This window comes from Camelus dromedarius, chromosome 10 (assembly GCF_036321535.1).
Source record: "Camelus dromedarius isolate mCamDro1 chromosome 10, mCamDro1.pat, whole genome shotgun sequence".
In the NCBI taxonomy this organism is placed as follows: Eukaryota; Metazoa; Chordata; class Mammalia; order Artiodactyla; family Camelidae; genus Camelus; species Camelus dromedarius.
Genome location: NC_087445.1, coordinates 61,314,555 through 61,335,476, shown reverse-complemented (window position 1 = coordinate 61,335,476; position 20,922 = coordinate 61,314,555). Strand labels below are relative to the sequence as shown.

At 41.9% G+C, this 20,922-nt stretch overlaps 1 protein-coding gene across 1 annotated transcript; it reads left to right on the top strand.

Moving 5' to 3' along the window:
- Positions 1-2,996: 2,996 nt before the first annotated feature.
- On the top strand, positions 2,997-7,164 carry TEX48 (testis expressed 48). Its single transcript, XM_031449566.2, has 4 exons — positions 2,997-3,030; positions 4,153-4,275; positions 5,824-5,952; positions 7,061-7,164. The coding sequence occupies exons 1-4, from the start codon at positions 2,997-2,999 to the stop codon at positions 7,162-7,164; spliced, it is 390 nt and encodes a 129-aa protein (XP_031305426.2).
- The last annotated feature ends 13,758 nt before the right edge of the window (positions 7,165-20,922 follow it).

Below are 20,922 nucleotides of genomic sequence, written 5' to 3'. Positions count from 1 at the left end.
TGTGGACCCAGGTCTTCTGCAGCCAGTGCTATACTGCCCCCTTCTGGCCCCCCCATCTTCAATGGCTTTCACGAAAGGCCCAGGGATTCAGTTCCAGTGCCCGAAGAACAGCACAGCATTGTGGACCGAAGGAAGGGCCACGAGAGAGAGGGTCAGCAGACATCGACCCTCCTCCCTGCATTTGCAGTCAGTCCAATCCCCTCTACTTGCAACATTCCCTGGTTCTCAGGCTCTGTGACATCACAGACAGCCCCATCTCTGCTCTGCCAGCTGCAGATGAGTGAGGCTCAAGGGTTAGACCCTCAGGAGGGATTTTTTTTTGTACTTAAAGGGACAATGTCTCCATCAGTCCTGGGCAACTTGCCACTTTGCTCCAGGAAGCAGACGCCATCCCTCTTATCTTGACCCCACTGTTTCTCTCTGTGGGTTCCAGTCTCTCACCTGTGCTGAATGACCCCTCAGGGCTCTTCCAGCTCCAGAATTCTTCCTGTTCGACCTCACTGATCTGTCTTGTCCTGGTCGAACTGCTGCAGGGGTCAGTGGAGACCTGAAGTTCACAGCCCACTGGAGGTAATCCAGGGGTCCTTTTCTTTGGTAGCTGCTTCCATCTAGAGGAGGGCGCTGGTAGTGCAAGAAATACCACACCCACCCTACCCCAGCCAAAATCAGCTCCACATTTTTGTCCATCATGATTTAATCCTCACAACCACATTCTAGGATAGATATTTCTATTATAATTCCCATTTTACAAATAAGAAAACGGAGGTTCAGGAAAATCATGTTCTTTTAAATTTCATGGCTAATAAGTAATAAATCCTTAAGAATTATACCCCAAAGAATGTACTTGTAACTGCTACACTGCTTTCCCTAAAACCCTTTCCATTTCTGATGAGGGTTCAAAAGTTCAAAACTCTGCTACCAACACTTAAAGGAGAAAGTGGCTCTACTCCCCTCTTTTTCTCTGAGAATTTCCGGGGAGTAAAGACATGAACAGCACCAGCACTAGATTCAGACAAACTTATATTTAAAAATCTCTGCTGAGCAATCTCCAGTCTCCAAGATACTTGTGTATGTGTAAGCTGCTGTAGCAGAAGAGGCTTCCATTCAATGCGTGGAACAAAAACTGAATTTATTTCTCGTTGAACGAGGGATATCTATGCTCCAATGACGAAGTCTTTGAACAAAGCTAATGGTTGATACATATGGAGCTTGAGGAAGCATTCAGTTCGTTGACAGGTGGAATTTAAGAGGCAGGAGTGCTTAGGAGTGGTAGACCATCAGCTATGAAGGTGTACCTACTGTCATGGGTCTGTTACTTTCAGGGGAATGGTCACCAAGGTAAAGGTCCATTAATAGATTAAATTGGTTTAAACAGGTTCCAGTGATTGTCCGTTACCATGGTTACAGAGCAAGTGGGCTGCACGAAGGAGTATGAAAACTCCTCTTTTATTCTCAATCTCCCCTTTTGGGCCTCAACCAAAGCCACAGGAGAGACCCTCAGGGATTATACTGATCTTAACCACTGCCCTTGACTTTCCTTGAAGATACAGTTCCATTTTTCCACTTACAACGGTCTGATAATTCAGTTTGACCATCAGGCAGCCTGATATCTTGCTTTGGTCTTTAAATCATCTGTGGAACCATATGTTAAGCTAGTTGCTGCATAAAAGTATTCGACTCTCTGGACAGCAGCCAATGAATGACTGTGAGACAAACAATAATAATTAAAAGTATTTTAAGAAGAGTCTGGAAGGCACTCTAGAATCATAACCCATGATTTCCCAGGAATGACCAAGGAAATAAATTTCAAATGATACCCTGGTCAGCCCTGAGAACGAATGGTTGGAGGTCTGTTAGACTGATGGTCAGCTTATATAAAGGAAATTGCTAAAATTTTGTCTTAGGTCCCTCCAAACCTTCATGAGCACATGTCTTGTTACATCCAATGAAAGGTCATTTTATTCAGCCCATATTTGGAGTCAGTGATTTCCAGGCTGTTGATCATATGAACTCTTCTAAGTTATCTTTGGCCAAGGAATTCAAGACGTCATACATAATACAAACTTTTGACTGACTGCACTCTATTCTTTCTGATTTGTCATCATCTCACCTACATTAAAGTTGCTGCCTCTTCCTGGAAAAACTCTTGCTTTGTATATATGCTCTCACTGAATGTACTCTGATGTGCTTATCTTAATAAATGGCAACATTTTGCTAGATGACTTAGAATTACAATGGCCATTACAGCAAACTTTCAGTGTTGAAAATAAGAGATTTAAGATTTCATTGCTTCCTTATGAAGCACTTCCTTCTACACTCCATATATGTAAGGCAATCTAGAGCGAAACAAAACCCCATGAAGTGGGGGAGGGTATATAGCTCAGTGGTACAGCACATACTTAGCATGCACGAGGTCCTGGGTTCAATCCCCAGTACCTCCAGTAAATCAATCAATCAATCAATCAATCAATCCTAATTTCCCCCAAAAGAGATTTCCAAAATTCTAAAAAAAAAAAAGAAAAAAAACTTTAAAAAGCCCAAAGCAAGAGTTTATGTAAGTAGATGAAGAAAATTGAAACTAAAGCAGCAGAAGAATCAGTATATTATCAAGCATACTTGATAAATGTTACATCTCCAAAACAGAAGACCTATTGCCTTATATAAACTTCCATTTGTTTACAAATCCTAAGAAAATAAAACATTTATTAAAGAGCACTCAATGAAATATGTCACAGCTCAAATTATGGTGAAAAATTGGCAGTAGATTCAAAGGACTATTGGAGGTTGAGGCTAAATGAGCCCAGAGATACCCGTCTTGGCCCAAGGACTCCACGCAATGGGCATGTCTGCCTGTGTCCACTCTGCTGGGTGCATCTAGCCACAGTATATAAATTGTGCTTATTGAATAGCTTATGTGCAGGAAGTTAAAAGATTTTGTATTGATTATTAAGAAGTCCAGGGTGGAAGAAACAGGAAGATCAGGTGGAGTTATTGCCATGACGCAGGCAAGAGATGATGCTGGCTTGGATGGTAGCACAGCAGAGAACGTGAGAAGCAAATGCCCATAAACGAGACAACTCACACAGTCCGCTGGGTAAGGCGAGGGACACCTAACCAACACTATGATAAGAATTCCCTTCAAGGGGACTTTGCCACAGAAAGGGGACGGAGAACAGGAGGCATTCAGAGACCTGGAAAAGTTGATACACCACGAAGGTCGTTTGGGACTGAACAAGGCCTTATAATTCTGGACCATCAGAACTAGGAAGATCCTTGAAGGGTGATCTAACCTCCCTTCTTTTTTTATTTCTGATGAAGAGCCTGAGACACAGAGACAAGCATGGACTTACTAAAAGCCATACAGCAAGTTGGTGGCAGAACCAAGACCTAAGTCTACAAGATTGTGCTTTGTCACCATGTTTTCACAGGACCTGGACCAGCGAGAATAGTTTGGAGCCAATGAGCTACATGAGGGAAAGGAAGGGAAACAAAATGACCACTAACTGGGCACTCCGTGTACCCAGCACCACAAGGGTCACTTTTCTTATTTTATTTAAACCCTTACTTCTGCAAAGTAGGCACTGCTATTCCCATTTTCCACGTGACAAGAGTGAGGCTCAAGAAGGTTGAGGAATCCATCCAAGAACATACACCTAGAAATGGGGTAGAATACAGACCTCTATAAAAGCTGAGCAAGTTTGTACGCACTTCTGCATGGGCTGGGCTTTTGCTATAGTGGAGGTCCTATCCAGAGTGTAAGGCCAGAGAAAGGATTGATGCTTTTTCACCCAAAGTCTTATGTTTATTTAGGAAACAGCCCTGCCCAGGGAACTGGGCTCAAATTCAAGATCGGTCAATTCGATCAGGCACCCCCGCAAGCGAACCTGGAAGAATAGGGACTTGGACTCCTTTCCTTGGGTAAGAAAATTTTTGTATAAAATAGGGGAAATGGCCTTAAGAGAGAGCAACCTAGGCTGAAGGGCGTGGACCTGCTGGCTATGGGGAGCTACAAAAGATGTGGGAGAGGGAAGGGCTATATTATACTTCGGGAGAAGCTGACCCTATAAGAACCCCAATCACAGTAAATCTTCAATGGGGCACATGGAATTCAAGCCCCAGAACCCAAGGCCCCCATTCCTTTACTTCATACAGCAGCCCACCAAAACCTGGCTTCGAAGATGTTCTGTTTTTGCTGCAAAGACTGTGAGGAGCCTGATGGTATAGATGACTCCAGGACCCCCAGTCAAAGCCAAGAGTTTCAGCCATCGAAGCATGGTAGGTACCAGGCAAAAACACCCAGCCTAGCCTCTCAAGACTTCATTTTGCTCATCCCCTCCTGCTGAGATATCCTCAGATTGCCTTCCGCTGCTGAGGGAATAATTCCAACCTAAAAGGAGGTGAAGACTGGGTGGCTGAGTACCAAATTGATAAGCAATAGAGCTTAAAATCTCGATACTTAAAGTGTGATTCATGGACCAGCAACATGGGCGTCACCTGGGAGCTTGTTAGAACTGTACTTTCAGACCCTACTCCAGACCCACTGAATCAGAACCTGCCCTTTAACATGACCTTCAGGGGAATCTGAATATACCTTACAGTATGAGAAGCACTTGCCTAAAGACCAGAAAAGCAGTGGTCGAGATCCCTGCCTTTGGGGCTGGGGCTAGCTCCCATCAGCTCTCCACAGAATTGGGCAGGGGTCACCCTCTCACTCTGAGCTTCAGCATCCTTACCCGTCAAATTGGGACATGCATACTGTATTACTACTTTTCAGGATCATCAGGAGGATTAAATGAGGGAATATATAGAAGCGCCAAGCACGGGGCCTGCACAAAGTAGCCATTCAACAAAGGTCAACAATTGGAAACTATAATATATTGGCCAGGATAGGATAGGCTCTTCTGTTAAAATAAGTATGGCTTTAAATCTCAACGGTTTACAAAAAGAAAGTGTCTATTTCTTGCTCATGCAAAATCTGTTACATATCAGCCATCTCAGAGACAGAGAGAGGTGAGGCAGTTTGTTCGAGGTAGGCAGCTGGGAAAGGACAGAGCTGTTTGTTACAGAGCACAGCTCAGTCTGTTGACATGATCACATGTTATACTTTTAAGAATCTAGGAGTATATCGAAACAAAGCATTATATACAATGTTTGCGGGTGGGTATAGCTCAGTGGTGGAGCACATGTTTGGCTGCACAAGGTCCTGGGTTCAATCCCTGGTGCCTCCATTAATTAAAAAAAAATTTTTTTAAACAACAATGTTCATCATAATGGTATTTATGGTAGTGAAATTTGAAAATAAATTACCCCAAAATACCCAAAAATAGAACACTGGTTAAATAAATCCTGAATTATCCATAAAACAGAATATTATGCAACTATTATTTCTTAAAATTTAGTGACATGAGCAAAATGTTTATGATTGTACAAAGTAAAATGCATACATAATATACAGGATCTGATGGACTACCTAAAAATATGCAAATAGGCAAACACTGGTGATATCCGAAGGGAGAGGTGGGCATTTTTTTCCTACTTCACGTTCTTCAATATTTCCTAAGCTTTTCTATAATGGATATATGTTATTTTTATAAACAGAAAAAAAAAGTAAACTATGTTTTAAAAAGAATGTGTATTTTGAACCCAGTACCTACTTATGAGGGGGAGAACTCAGAAGACTAAAGGATGCAGATTCAGGTACTCCCCACCTGCATAATAACCACCGCTGGTCCATGTGCACTGCTCTAGAGTTGGCAAAACGCCTTTCCTTCCGTCATCCCCTCTGAGCCTCCCCACATGACCACATGGAATTATCATTGCCAGGTTTGCAGAAGGATGAACTTGATGGACAAAATCCCAAGCACGGTGATACAGTGTCCCGCAAAACTCTGGGACAACCCCTGATCGAGCCAGGAAAGAGAGCCTCGTATAACGGCGGCAGTGAGTTTGAAGGTGAGTTCCAAATCGGGGCCCTAACACCGACCAGGAAACCTCTGGGGGAGGGAGCCTTGTCCTAATGACCAAACTCCAATTTGATACTGAGCTAAGCCAAGTGGGGTGACAAAGAGGCAGGACTGCTCCCCTCAGGAAGCTGCAGTCATATTCTAGAACACACTGGACAGAGTTCTGGGGTCTAAGACCTGTCCTCATGATCCCCGGAGCTGGGAATTACATGAGGAGCAGCAGGTCTGGGAGGAAAGAACACACATCCATACTTTCCTCCTAAGCCCTCGTGACCTAGTCTTATATGTGTATTGTGTGTGATGGTTCGCTTAATGTCTGCTTCGGACACCAGACAGTAAGTTCCAGGAGGGCAGGGCCTACATCAGTTTTGTTCCTCCAAACTCAGCCAGGTACATGGCAAGTAAACATGCCAGAAAATGCTTGTGGATTGAGTGTAGTCCAGTTGGGGGAGAAATATCTCTGGGTCCTGGATGGCAGCCATATCCAGGAAGAAGAACTGCAGCCTCATTGATGGGCACCAAGGCTGTGTCCACATGATCTCACATAGCTCACAACCACCCCATGAGGCTGGCTGTTGAGAGGTAAGGGTCATCCAGCCCAGTCACTTCAGAATTCTCTTAATAGCTAAACACTCCTTGCAAACAAAATCTCAAAGTCCAATTTCTGTAAAAACTCAAAGGCATCCTGCTCTACCTGAATCGTGGATGGTGGTCTGCAAGCCCCACTAACCCACCTACCCCCCACCTCCTCACACAGGGCTCCAGGGAACATAGTTTAAAAACCAGCTTCTCACTGTATAGAGAAGGCAGCGGTCTATGGCAGGAAGGGACTTTCCAAAAGTCCAGCAGAGAGTGGTGTTAGTGTCAGAACCAGGATGGGCCCAATTCTTCTATTTTCCAGGCCACTGCACTTGGCAAGACACCCTGGTGTCACTGAATGCTCCAGTGGAGCCCCAGTGCATCCCAGGCAGGGGTCCACACGGCTCACACAGTATTCCAGAATCTGACAATGACTGGGGATGGAGGCGACCGGAACAGTCCAGCCAGGCCCAGCGCAAAGGCTTAACTTGGTGTAATTTTTCCCTTTCTTCTTTCAGATGTGAATTCACATGTTTCCAAAAGAGGCTTTTACAAGAGAAACCTAAACCGCTACTCCCAGGGTCACTGGCCATACCAGCCATGCCTCATTGGGAGACCCTGAGCATTCTAGTCGGCAGCCCTCTCGCAGTCTCCGAGGCTGCATGGCTGCTGGAGTGGCGCCAGGAGGAAGAGGGCGGTAAACAGGGGCCATGAAGACTGATTCGGAAACTCCCCTATAGGAGGAGAAGACGTCTGAGCTATCCCTGTGCCACCAGCAAGAGTCACTTCAGCCCCCAAAAAAGCCACTGCAGAGGAGCTGCCTCCAATTAAAGTCTTTGGTGACATCACAGAACCCTGTGCCTCCTCTTTTCCCGTCCCCCTTACCGGGGAGTATCTCTTCCAAATAATGTCTGGTCATTTTTAAATACATTGTCACATCTAACTAACCTAAAACAAATTGTTTTAACCTTTTGGATAGTTTTTTTTTTTTAATTTTTAAATAATTTCAAATTCACAGAAAAGCTGCAAGAATAGTACAAAGAACTCCTATTTATTATAAATCAATAAAAAATGTTAAAAAAAAAAACCTCCTATTTGCCTTTTACCCAAATTCACCAGTTGTTTACATCTCCCTATTTGCTTCATCATTTCAATTCTCCCTCTCTCCCTACTATTTTTTTCTGAACCTTTTGAAAGTAGAGTTGTGGATATCATGTGCCTTTACCCCTAAATACTTCAGTGCGCATTTCCTAAAAACAAGGGTATTCTCTTACCTAAAGACAATAGTTATCAGAAGCAAGAAATTCAAAACAGATGCAGAACAATTCAAATCTCATCAGTTGTCTCGGACATTTCTCACAGCTACTTCTTTGCCCAGTCCACGATCTACTCCAATATCGTAACTGCGTGCAGTTGTCATGCCTCATCCGTCTCTTTTCATCTGGGACAGCTGTGTCTTCACCTCCATGAGCTTCACATTTCTGAAGAGGACAGGCACAGCTGTCTCACAGACTGTCCCTCGATTTGTGTTTATCTGATATTTCCTTACAATTAGATTCCAGTTTTGCATTTTGGGCAGGAATACCACAACTGCAACATGGTGTCTTCCTTAGTGCATCATATCAAGTGGTACGTGACATAGCTGGGTCCCACTGCTGGTGGTGCTAACTTACATGGTTAAGGGGGTGTATGCTGCATATTTTATCTATGGACAATTACTATTTTTCCCTTTGGAATTAATAGGTAATTTGGGGGTGAGGGATACCTTGAGGCTCTGTGAATATCTTGTTCCCCATCAAACTTTCACTCTCTAATTTAACCATGTATAAATGATTTCCTGCTAGAATTCATTGTTACTATGATATTTGCCAAATAATGGTTCTTCTAACTCCATTACTCCTTCTACATTTGTTAGTTAATCTCCTACTATAAAGAATAGCTTTTCTTCTCCCCCTTTATTTATGTGTATGTTTATGTAAATTTAGATCCATGAAATCCTTATTTTATTGAAGTGACTATAATCCATTACTATCATTTATTTTGAGGCTCAAATTGTCCCAAATTTGACCTGGGAGCACCTTTGAAGCTGGCTCCTGTGTTCTTATGACGTGTCTCCATCCTTTTAGCATTTATGCTTTGGCACATAAGATGTTCTAGACTCATATTTTCCCTATCAGCCCTGGAATCAGCTAGTTCTTCAAGGACCCTTGGTACCTTGTAGTGAGGAAGTTGACTTAGAAACCAAGATCTTGGTCCTAGTTGTGCTCATCGCTCCTGGGGTGCCATTGCTTTTAGGCCTTTTCAGGTGACAGAGCTGGGAAATACACGAACACACATGTATAGACACATCCATATGTGTATATATAACTTCACAAAACATATTTACACAGACACACAGAACAAGAGAGATAATAAAAACCAGTAGTTCATACTGATATCTCCAATTCAATACAATACTATAAAATTTATGTAGTTTTCCCCCTTTTTCATATTTGTAATTCCTTTTTCCTTGGAAAACCTGGATCCAATTATCCTCTAAATAATTACTCATTTGCTCCATCCTGAAATTAGTTTCAGAACAGTTGCAGCTCTTTTTATGTACTGACTAAAGATTTATAGCCAAATACTGCCTTCAAAAATTAGGTTACCTCTTTCTTTTTTCTTCCTCATGGGGGTTACATTATTCATTTGAATTACAGTTGATTTCATTTGTCTCTGTTTGTGTTTAATTTTAGTATTTTTTTCTCCTATCCTGGTTTAATTTTTTGAGTGTATAAAACATTAACCTGGTGCAAAAGTCAAACCAATACAAAAAGGTACATACACAGAAATGTCACTTTCCCACCAAACCCCTTCTCTTTGTCCCACCCACGTTGGTTTCTGGTTTACCCTTCCTATGTTTCTTGTTTGCAAAAATAAGCCAGTGCATAAATATTTACTTATATCCCATTATTTCTTACACAAAAAGTAACATACTATAGAAGCTCTTCTCTACTTTGCTCTTTTTAATTTAAAAATATATTCTGGAAATCACTTTATATGAACTCATGGAGATCTTCATTCTTCATACATTACAAAGTTCTGCATTGTGTGCACTGTAATTTATTTAATCACTGTCCTATATATGAACATTTAGATTGTTTTCAACATTTTGCAGTTAAAATTAATATTTTGTAATGAATGAAAAAAATTTGCAATGAACAGCCATATCCACAAATATTTTTGTATTTGATAGTATACTTTTAGGGTTAATTCCTAAGTGTGGATTTTGAGACAAATAGTACACACATATATATTTTTGTTAAGTGTTTCTAAATTTCCCTCTGTGAGAGTTATACATGATGTATGAGAATGCGTGTCTCCCCATAACTTCACCAACTTTTTAATAATCTGGCAATCTGACAGATGAGAAGTGGTATCTCAGTTTGATTTTTACTTTCATTTGTCATATCATGAATAAAGAGGGACATCTTTTCATATGTTTAAGGGCCATTTTTGTATGTTTTTGTAAATTATCTGTTTATTTCTTTTTTTCCTGCTTTTTCTCTTAATTCTTAGGCATTCTTTATATACTAGGGATATTAGTTCTTCATATGAGACAAATATTAAAAATAATTTCTCCAGTTTTCCACTTGTCTTTTGATTTTGCTTGTGATGATTTGGGTCTTGAAGTCAACTTTATTTGTTTATTGCTCCTAGATTTTGGGTCTTAGTTAGAAAGTCAGTAATTTCAGTTTCTAGAGGAATTCATCCATGTTTTCTTACGTGCTTATATGGTTTTATTTTTTACATCTGGATCCCTGTTCCATTTGTATTATTATACATGTATTAGATATGGATCTCTATCTTTTTTCCAAATGGTTATATAATCATTCCAGCACATTTTTTAAAAAGACCACCTTTGGCCCAGTCATTTGAGATGACTCCTTCATCATCATATATGAAAATTTCATACATATTTTACTCTCTTTCTGACCTTCTTATTTTATTCCACTGGTAAGTCTGTCTGTTCATCTGCTGGTATGACTTTTCTTTATTCTTGCATTTTAAAAAAATATAAATATTAGTATCAATTTGTCTAGGTCTATTCGAAATATTAATATTTTCATGGTGACTGTGACAAATATAAAAATTAACTTAGGAAAAATTATAAATTAATGTAGGAAGAAGTGACACCTCTATAATGTTGATTCCTCCAATCCACAAACAAAAGGTTAATCACTTGTTGAAACCTCCTTTTTTTGTCTTTCAGGGCTATTTTTAAATGTTCTCCATATGAATTTTGCAAATTTCTTGTTAAATTTATTCCTAAGTATTTTATCTTTTTCATTGCTATTATAAATTGGGTTTTTCTCTACATTATTTCTGTAACTAGTTAGTGCTTGTGTATTTAATACGATTGAGTTCACTATGTTAATTTTATGTTCTGCTTTCCTTCTGAATTATGTTATTGTTTGAGCCAGTTTTGTCATTGATTCCCTATGACTTAACAAGAATACTGTTACACCATCTGCAAGTAAAGACACTTTAGCTTCTTTTTCTAATTTTTATGTCTCTGATTTATCTTGTCTAATTGCAATGGTTAATACCACTGGCCCAATGTTAAATAGTGGAGTAAGTGGGTATCTGTGCTTTGTTTCCAATTTTGAAGGAAATACCCCCAGTGTTTGCCTATTAATTAAGAAGCTCATTTTAGGACAAAAATACAGAGGTAGAGATAGAGATACTATGTTAAGGTAATATCCATCAATTTCTTTTTCTTTCTTCTTTTTTTCCATCATAAATGGAAATAAAATCATATAATCTCTCCTCCTATTGAAACAAATTTCCACTTCACAAATGAATTCCAGCTGATCATGATGTATTATTTTTATAATATGGAATTGGAGTCTGTTCACTAATATGTCCCTTAGTATTCCGTATCAATATTGATAGAGAATTTTGCTCTACGATTTTCTTTTGTGTATCCCTTCAGAGTTAGTTATCAATATTATATACTTGCTTCATAAAAAGAACCTGGAAGCTTCCTTTCATCGTATATGATCTAGAATGATTTATGTAGGATTGGAACTATTTGGACTTAAAAATGGGTAGAATTTCCCTGTGAAACCAACTGGGCCTGTTGCCTTTTAAGGGGCAGGGGAGTTCCTTGACAAATTTATGTATTTCTTCTACAGAAAATGATAAGAGTTTTCAAATCTCTAATGCAGTCATTTTGATAAACTGTATTTTCCAAGAAATTATCTGCTTCATCTAGGTTTTCAAATCTATTTACATAAAGGTATATAATGTACACTCAAGATTTTTTAAATTTCTTTTGTTTCAATGGTTATATTCCCTTACCTTTCTTTTTAAAAAATTTTTTAATTGAAGTTGATATACAACATCACATTAGTTTCAGGTGTAAATTAATCTAACATATTTGACTTTCTCCCTTTTACCTGATTAAGTAACATAGAATTTCTATTTTAATTTTTTTTTAAAAAAAGATTTTGGTTCACTAATTAGGTTAATGCTAATTACTAATTACTTCAGTAATTTGCTTTTAATCCTTAGTCTTTCCTTTTCTTGTATGTTCCCTTGATTATTTTGTGGTTCTTTTTCTAGCTTTTTGAATTGGATATTTATTTCATTCTTCTATTTTCTTGATACAAGTGTTTAAGGACTGTCGTAATGGCCCCCCAAAGATGTCTTCATTCTATTCCCTGCTTCCTTACGTTCAAAAGGGGATTAAGGATGTAGACATAATTAAGGTTCTAGACAGGTGACCTTAAAATGAAGAGACAATGTTAATTATCTGGGTGGGCCCCATCTCATCACATGGGGACAAGCTCTGCAGCTCAGCCCTGGGGCTGGTTTCTGTTGCCTTAGCACAGAGGCCAAGACAGAAGGAGGGGAAGTGGCAGCAGCAGGTAATACACCAGCATTCCCTCCCTAGCAGAGAAGGGACTAAATTGGTACAACCCATTTGTAAAGCAATTTGAACTTTTCAAAATCCCCAGTCTCTGACCCACCTCACTTTGCCAATTATTAGCTGTGTCACCTGGGCCGAGACACCTAATAAACTCTGTGCCTCAGTTTCATCTGTAAAATGGGTACAGCAATGGTATCTACCTGTGGCAAAGCAAAATATTGGCCAGTTCTTCACCCTTCTTAGCCATGTCTTCTTGGATGAAGTATACTTTCCTCCCTCTTGACTTTGGACTTCATTACATGATTTGCTTTAACCGATGGAAACTTAGTAGATGGGACACCAGTAGAAGCTTAGAAATGTATTTTCACAGTAGGGCTTGCCTCTAGAACCCCCATAAGAAGAACATGCCCCAGCTAGCCTACTATTCCAAGGATAAGAGATACACGAGGCAGCAGCACCCCAGCCAGCCTGAGGAGCATGGTGGACAGCATGGCATCATGCACAGAGGGAAGGACCACGGGAGAGAAGGTAGGCAGACCTCCCTCCTCCTCTCTACCTCTGTGGTCCGGCCAAAACCCTTCTATCCCCAACATTCCCTGGTTCTCTGTGACATCACAGACAGCCCCATCTCTGTTCTGCCAACTGCAGGTGAGTGAGGCTCAAAGGTTAGACCTGCGAGCAGGAGGGGTATTTTTTTGTACTTAAAGGGACAATGTCTCCATCAGTCCTGGGCAACTTTTCACTTTGCTCCAGGAAGCAGACACCATCTCTAATTTATCTCGACCCCACTGTTTCTATCTCTGGATCCCAATCTCCCCACCTGTGCTGAATGACCCCTCAGGGCTCCTCCAGCTCCAGAATTCTTCCTGTTTGATCTGACTGATCTGCCTTGTTCTGCCTGAACTGCTGTGGAGTCAGTGGAGACCTGAAGTTCACAGCCCACCGTAGGTAACCCAAAGGCCCTTTTCTTTGGCTCCTATTTCCATCTAGAAGAGGATACTGGGAGTGCAAGAAGCACCACACCCACCCCACCCCAGCCAGCATCTCTCCTACATTACAGTCATTCACGTTGTTAAGCACTTACTGTGTGCCAGACATCGTGCCAAGCACTTCACATCTTTATGTCACCCAATCCTCACAGTAACATTCCGGGGTAGATTTTACCATCCCCTTTTTTACAGTCAGGAGATTTAAGGAAGTTAAATTGCTCTAAAATACACAGCAAGGTGTGGCAAGAATTAAATCCTGAGTCCATCTAAGTAAAACGTATAAGAGATGGTTTCCTGGAGGGAGTGACATCTGAGCTGAATCTTCAAAGTTGATGGTTGAAGGAGTGAGGAGGGAACACGGAGGTGGAAGGGACACCTTGTGCAAAAGGCACAGCAGTGGCACAATGAGAGAGTTTGGGGCACCGCCAGCAGCTCCCACAGCCAGAACATAGTGAGTGAGGCCAGAGCAAATGAGGCTGGCAAAGCTGGCAAGGCCGGATCCTGAAGCAGACCCCAAGGCAGAGGACTTCAGCTTTGACTCTGTGTGCTACGGGAAGCCACTGGGAGACTTGGAGCAGAGGTGTGACATGATTTGACTTACATCGTAAGAGGACTCAGCTGTGCTGAGTTGACACTAATGAAGACCAAGGTGGAAGAGGCAGGGAGGCTAGTCGGGAGGCCATTGCAGTAATTCAGGTGAGAGATGGTGGTGGCTGTGAGAGGTCGGAAGCCCCAGGGTGAGGCCATGGAGTGAACCCAGTGTGATGTTCGTGAATATAGTAGCCATGATGGAAATTCCCAGGGTGAGGCTTTGGCCACAGGGAAAGGGGAGCAAGAGCAGGGGACGGCCAGGAGCCTGGAAAAGAGAAAGGAGGGACCAAGACAAGGACTCACAATCTGTGTCATCAGAGCTGGAAGGATCCTTGGAGAGTTGGTGCAGCCCAACCACCTGCTGTTACAGATGGGAGCCGAGGCCCAGAGCTACAAAGCAAGTGAGTGGCAGACCCAGGAGTGCGCACTGGCAAGGCTGAGCTGCGTTACCATGCTGCCGTGGGACTGGAGCCCAGTGGGACTAGATTAGAGCCAAGGAGCTACATAAAAAGAAGAGAATGGAAAGAGAATGAGCACGGAGGCAGTGCTTATGTGCACCTGCCATCACAGTGGTCACTGTGCATAGCTAATCACCTATTCCTCTAAGGTGGGTACTACTGTTCCCATTTTCCAGGTAGGAAAGTGAGGCTCAAAGAAATCACATAATCAGCCCAAGAGCACACACCTAGACAGCAGAAGACAAATCTGAGTCCTAAGGATGGGCTTGTCTGTGGGCACTGCTGTGTGTGCTGAGGTTCCTCTGCCACCAGACCTGGTCGAGAAGGGACTGGCCTTCTTTGGCTAAAGTATCATGTCTATTTAGGAAACAGCCCTATCCAGAGAACTGTGCCAGACCCCAAGATCTGCTGATTCAACATGGTGGCCCCACAGAGTAGAGATCCAGTCCTTCCCATGGTTAAGAAAACTTTGGACAAAAGAAGGCCTGGACCTGCTGGAGCTACAGGAGGTTTGGGAGAGGGGAGGGGTGTGATACCCGGGAGAGGCTGGCCCAGTATGACCCACTGCTTAAATAACAATGGGCTTCTGGGATTGGGGCTGCAGAGCCAGGCGCCCCCGTGCCCTTTCCTCTTCCCACAGCCCACCAAAACATGGCGTCAAAGATCTTCTGTTGCTGCTGCCAGGCCAGTGAGGGGCCTGCTACCCCTGTTGGCTCCCACAGTCAAAGGACATCCCAACAGCACCATCCACGGACCTTCAGTAGGTTCCAGATGTGGGTGTGTGGTGGTTTGGCAACACCACCTGAGTTATTTCTCTGGACCCTCTGACTCCCTGGCCACCTTCTGTTGGGACACTCTGATCTCTTTCAGCCTTTTGGTGGTGTAGAAGGGGAGTTATTACCCAAATCTGTAACAACACAGCCTAAAAACTACATTAGTTATTAGATATTAGATACTAAAGATGACTGGCTTAGTCCTACATACCAGTTTGCATTCAGCGTCAGCCATTTATTGTGCAGGTCTCTGAACCTCTCCCTCTGAGCTTCAGCATCTTCTCTGCAAAATAGCGATGATGATAATACACTACCTACTTTTCAGATTGTTGGGAAGATGAAATGAGGCAACATACCTAAGTGCCTAGACTCGGGCCCCACCTAGGCACTCAACGGCTGGTAACTGGGTATGTGACCTAGTCAGGACCCGGTAGGCTATGCTGCAGTAACAAGCAAACACCAAGATCTCAATTGCTTGACTCAGTTTGGAGTTATCTGCAGCTCAAGCAAGCAAAATATCTTTTTATGTCACTAATAATATGAGCCATCCTCAAGTGGAATGTGACCAAGACTGTTTACTCACATGTAATTCAAAGGCTTTACCCAGGGTAAATATTTTCCTTCACTCTTTCAGATATGAATGCAGATCCTCACAGAAACTGTAGGCAAAAGAGACACCCACACCTTCATCCCCACAATTTGGTGTTGAAGAAATGTGCTCTTGGAAGACCCTGAGCATTCTAGGCGTCAGCCTCCTCGCAGGTCTCCGATGCTGCATGGCTGCTGGAGTGGCTCCAGGAGGAAGAGTGCGGTGAACAGAGGCATGAAGACTGATTCGGAAACTTCCCCGGAGGAGAAGACGTCTGAGTCATCCCTGTGCCACCGGCAAGAGTCACTTCAGCTCCTGAAAAAGCCACTGCAGAGGAGCTGCCTCATATTAAAGTCCTTAGTTGCATCATAAGCCTGTGTCCCTCCTCTTTCCCCCTCCCTCAGCCCCACTTCTGAGATTCCCTTGAAGATGAAACAGTTAGAACTTGGCATCTCTTATAAAGAAATGAGGTTTTATTCTAAAACACTTTCTGTCACTCCTCACCAACCTAACAAGGAAGTACTTGGGAGAGGCTGGTCAGCATGATGGGCAGCTATAAACAGATGCTGTAATAACTGTCTAGAGCCTGAGGGCACAATTCTGCCCAACTACTGTGTGGCTCCTTTGCTGCTCAGGGCCATTGTGAACAGTGGGGCAGGTAGTACAAAACTCTGCAACCAGCAGCCCCACAGTGATCCAATCAATGTGCAGCCCAGGCAGATGTACAGAGCTGTTTGTGCTAAAACACAGAGCACACAAATGTGAGTCACATGCAGGAGACCCCAAGTGGCTTCAACTTTAGCCAGGGAGAAGCCAGGCGCAGAAGCACATCACATAATAGACACTGACTTTGGAAACAAAATAACAATGGGGGATTTTGCAACAACTTGGGGATCTGAAGAAGGCTTCCTGGAAAATACGGTGCTTGAGTTTTCTCAAGATTGAAAGGGAATTAGCCAAACAAAGAGGAGGCGGAATGGTATTCTAGAAGAAGGGAACAAAATAAGCAAATTGGAAAAGAGAGACACAACCTGGTAGGAGTATAACAGTGAACTTTGATGCTTGGAAAGATGAAGTGAAAACCTGAGCAAGGGTGTGGAGGGAGGCTCATATCCACAAAAAGGGAGTTGGACGCTATCCTGAAGGTAACAGGGAACCATGGAAGGTAATGTTCAGGCAACAAAGTGATAGAGTTATATTTCTGGTTTTGGCAATAAGAACACGGAGAATTAAGAAGATAACATATTAGCACTCCCTGTCCCCACCTCAGAAGAGAAGAATAAAGGAAGATGATGTCTTATGTCACAAATATTATAGACCAAACTTCATACCTACAATGGAAAGCCCATCCTGGCTGCAATTTGAAGGAGTATGAGCAATAATGACAATAGCAATGTACAAATCTGGTATATTGCTTACTCTTCTAAGTGTTCTTTAAATATCAACTCACTTAGCAGAACAACCCAACAAGGTTAATACTGTTACTACCATGGTTTTACAAATTAGGAAACAGAGACACAGAGAGCTTCAATAAGTATCTGAAGGTTACACCAGTAGTAAGTGGTAGAGCTGAGACTTAAACCCAAGATGCCCGATTCCAGAGTTCATACTCTTAACCAACCAATTATTCAGCCCTTCACAGTGATGGAAGAATGACATTCAGTTACTGCTCTTGGCTCCAAATTGTTCATTGCCTGCTTTTCAAAAATGGAGCTGGGCCCTTTAAATCTTTTCCCCTTGGCAGCTAGTGCAATGTTAGGCTTTGTCAGTAGCGGGTGCTAGAGACATGGGAAGAGGAAGAGCTTTTCTTCCTGTTCTGGTGAGCTCATCAAGCAGGCTCCTGCAGCTCTTGCCACTTCCTGGGTATCTGCCTCTGGCAGTTCACACAGCTTCTCCAGCACCCAGATCCTGCAGTGCACAGGGGTCAGTAGCACTTATAAGCCAGCAGCTTCTCCGATGCCCCCCCAACCAATGAGGGAGTGCCTCCATTTCTCTTTGATAGCTTTCTCTAGCACCCTAGGGCAGATTTCTAGAACCTTCTGTCAACATGGCATCTCAGAGACTTCTCTGCATCCAGTGGGCCACAGCCATGTCCTCAAGGTTCCTATCTCAGCTGGGGATGGGATGTGGGGGGCTCTTCCTTGGGGGCTCTATCTCAGCTATGCCTTAGATCTGCTATTTCTATATTTATAGGATCTTACTTCTTACTAAACAACCTATTATTCGAACCCCCTGTTGCAGTTAATAATTCTTTATATTGCACTTCTTATATTCAAAGTACTGTGTGCTTTCTGTCTTCTGATTGGACTGTGGTTGATATAGACATCCAAAAAGAGGCTGCCTAGGCAGTCAGGACAGGCAGTGATATAGGTATGAACTAGGTCAGCAGCCCTAAGATGGAAAAGAGAGCCCCAAGTTACAGCATATTTCTCAGGTAAAGCTGGCCAAGTCTAACTCAGAACCATACAGGGAAGAAGACTCTGGGAAATGAGGCTCTTGGCTTCTTTTTTAACAGAGAACTGAAAACGGGGTGGTAGTGAGGCCAAGTTGACCACACACAGCAGATCATTTCATCTTGGGCTATGTCAAGCTAGAGGAGATTATGGGACATCCAGGTGGCCAGATCCAGGAGGTTGGAAATATGTAGCAAGAAAAGTTAAAAGAACAATGGCTGGAAGAAAACAAGGGGGCTTGCTAATTGTATGTGGATTATCAATTCACTAGGCACCTCTTCTCACAGGGGAAGAATCTTCAACAGCATCATTTGGGTGAAAAGACAGTTCAATTTCCTGGGGCCTCATTGTCCAAGGTCCTTCTCTGCTGTCAGTTCTCACACTGCATCCCCTGGATGCATCCTCTGACCCAGAGTCTTCTAATCCTACGCACTCCTCCACACCTCCCATGCCAAGGTCCCACTTTCTTTCCCCAGAAAACCCTGTTCCTTATGTCTTGGAACTGTTTCCTGCAACACACAGAGCAGGTGCTTTGCACATAAAAGATGCTTCTTAAATGTCACCTCCTGTTTTGATCATTTAGAAGCCACTTCACAGAAGGATGGGAGGGGGCTCACATCCGGTGAACTTGTCAAAGGGTTTTTGGACTAAGAGTGATATCTTTCCTTAGAGGATTTTCAAATAATAACAATAAAAATCATAATGGAAGCCACAGATGGACCTTACCTCTGACTATGGAAGACCAGCTGGTATCAGATCAACCCTCCTGCTGAGAGCAGTTTAAAAGGCTGTAGTTCCTTTTTCTTAAATCTGTTCGAATGCATCAGAGAGCTACCAATGCAGTGAGGACTTGAGGGACCAAGATCCTGGAGAAAAATGAAGTGCAGAGAGATGAAATGGACACCAAGGTCTCCTGACCTCCTCAAGGCACTTGCCAGTTCTTAAGTGGAGTCTAAAAAGCTGGAAAACTGGGCAGAGCTTTCAGCAGACTCACATTTGGAGGTTCAGGGCTCACCCTAGAGAAAGAGGATTGGTTGTTAAAAGTTTTTAAAAATAGGTTTCCAATTTAAAATCCCAGAAGGTCTAGAACCTGCAAATCAGGGCTAATCAGAAATAGACCAGGTCTCATTAGGACTGAGACCCAAAATCAAACTATCCCAACCCTACTTTTCTCAGAAGCAAAAGTAAATCCTTTCTGAAGGAATATCCAGAGTCTTGTATATCCTGTCAATGTTTAATTTTTTTTAAAGTGCCTAGCATTCAATCAAAAATGACTAGGAATACCAGAAGATAAGACCAACTGACCAAAAAGCAAAAGATACAGATTAACAGAAGAACCAGATATTGGAGTCAGCAAACATGGACTCTAAAACACTGAAGAAAATAGATGACAAGATGTGTAATTTCATCTGAGAACTGTACACTATTCTAAAAATCAATTTAAAATGGTAAGATTGGATTTCACAATAGCTGAAAATTAAGAATTCGGTTAAAAGGATTCACTCAAGTAAACACAAATGAGGGCAAGAGTAATGGTGTAGAAGATAAGTCAGTAAAAAAATATTCACACCAAATCATGAAGAAACAAAAGAATGGAAAACACTGAGAGTCTTAGAGATACGGTGACAAGGCCTTAACACACATATCCTTAGAGTCCAAGGAGACAAGAAAAAAAGAGGGTAGAAGCTATAATGAAAAATACTGTTGTCTCGGATTTAGGATGTACCATGAACACCAAACAAGATAATATAAAGAAAGCCCTATCAAAATATAATTGCAGAAACCCAAAGCAAAGAGAAACACCTCAAGAACAGCAATGAAACAGATAGCTGACTTCATAACAGAAACAATGAAAGCCAATGACATCTTCCAAAGGTTGGAAAAAAAAAAAAAAACTCTAGTACTCTAGAATTCTTGACTTAACAAAAATTTCTTTCAAAAATAAAAACACAATAGAGACCTCTCAGCAAACAAAAACTCAATCTGCCACCAGAAAATCTGTACTAGAAGGAAAATACTAAAGGTACTTCTAAATATACTTAATACTCTACTAAAGAAAAAGTCCAAAGGTAGTTCCAGAAGAAGGCAAATGATCTAGACAAATGTGTAGAAATGCAAGAAGGGAGAAACAATAATTTTAAAAAAGGAACAGATGAAGAATAATAAAAAATAAACATGTGGATAAATCTAAATGAATACTGACTGTATAAAGCATTAATAATAATGTCTGCTGCGGTTTAAAATATAGTGAGAATTGAAATCCATGATAACCATAGCACCGCAGGCATAAAAGTGAAAGAGTTCTGAGGTCTTTGGATTGTCCAGAGGGCAGTAGAAGGACTCTCTTTATAACAGACTTGGTAATGCAGGATGTGTGTTGTCATCTAGGGTAACCACTAAAAGAACACATAACCTCACAGGCTAATAGAGAATAAATTACAAAAATCCCAAAACCTTAATGCAAAAGAAGGCAAAAAAGGACACAAAAAAGAACACAGAAAGGGAGGATCAATAGAAAGTAAACACTAAGAATATTTAAGCCCAAATCTATCTAATGTATCAGGAAACACACTAGGCACAGCGTAGTAAATACTTCAGTTAAAAAACAAAGAC

Bases quoted from the DNA above. Each gene is read 5' to 3' on its own strand.
- TEX48 (XM_031449566.2), top strand. From the start codon at position 2,997: ATGACGCAGGCAAGAGATGATGCTGGCTTGGATG. The intron at 3,031-4,152 runs GTAGCACAGCAG...TACTTCATACAG, and splicing joins AGATGATGCTGGCTTGGATG to CAGCCCACCAAAACCTGGCT. The intron at 4,276-5,823 runs GTAGGTACCAGG...TATCATTGCCAG, and splicing joins GTTTCAGCCATCGAAGCATG to GTTTGCAGAAGGATGAACTT.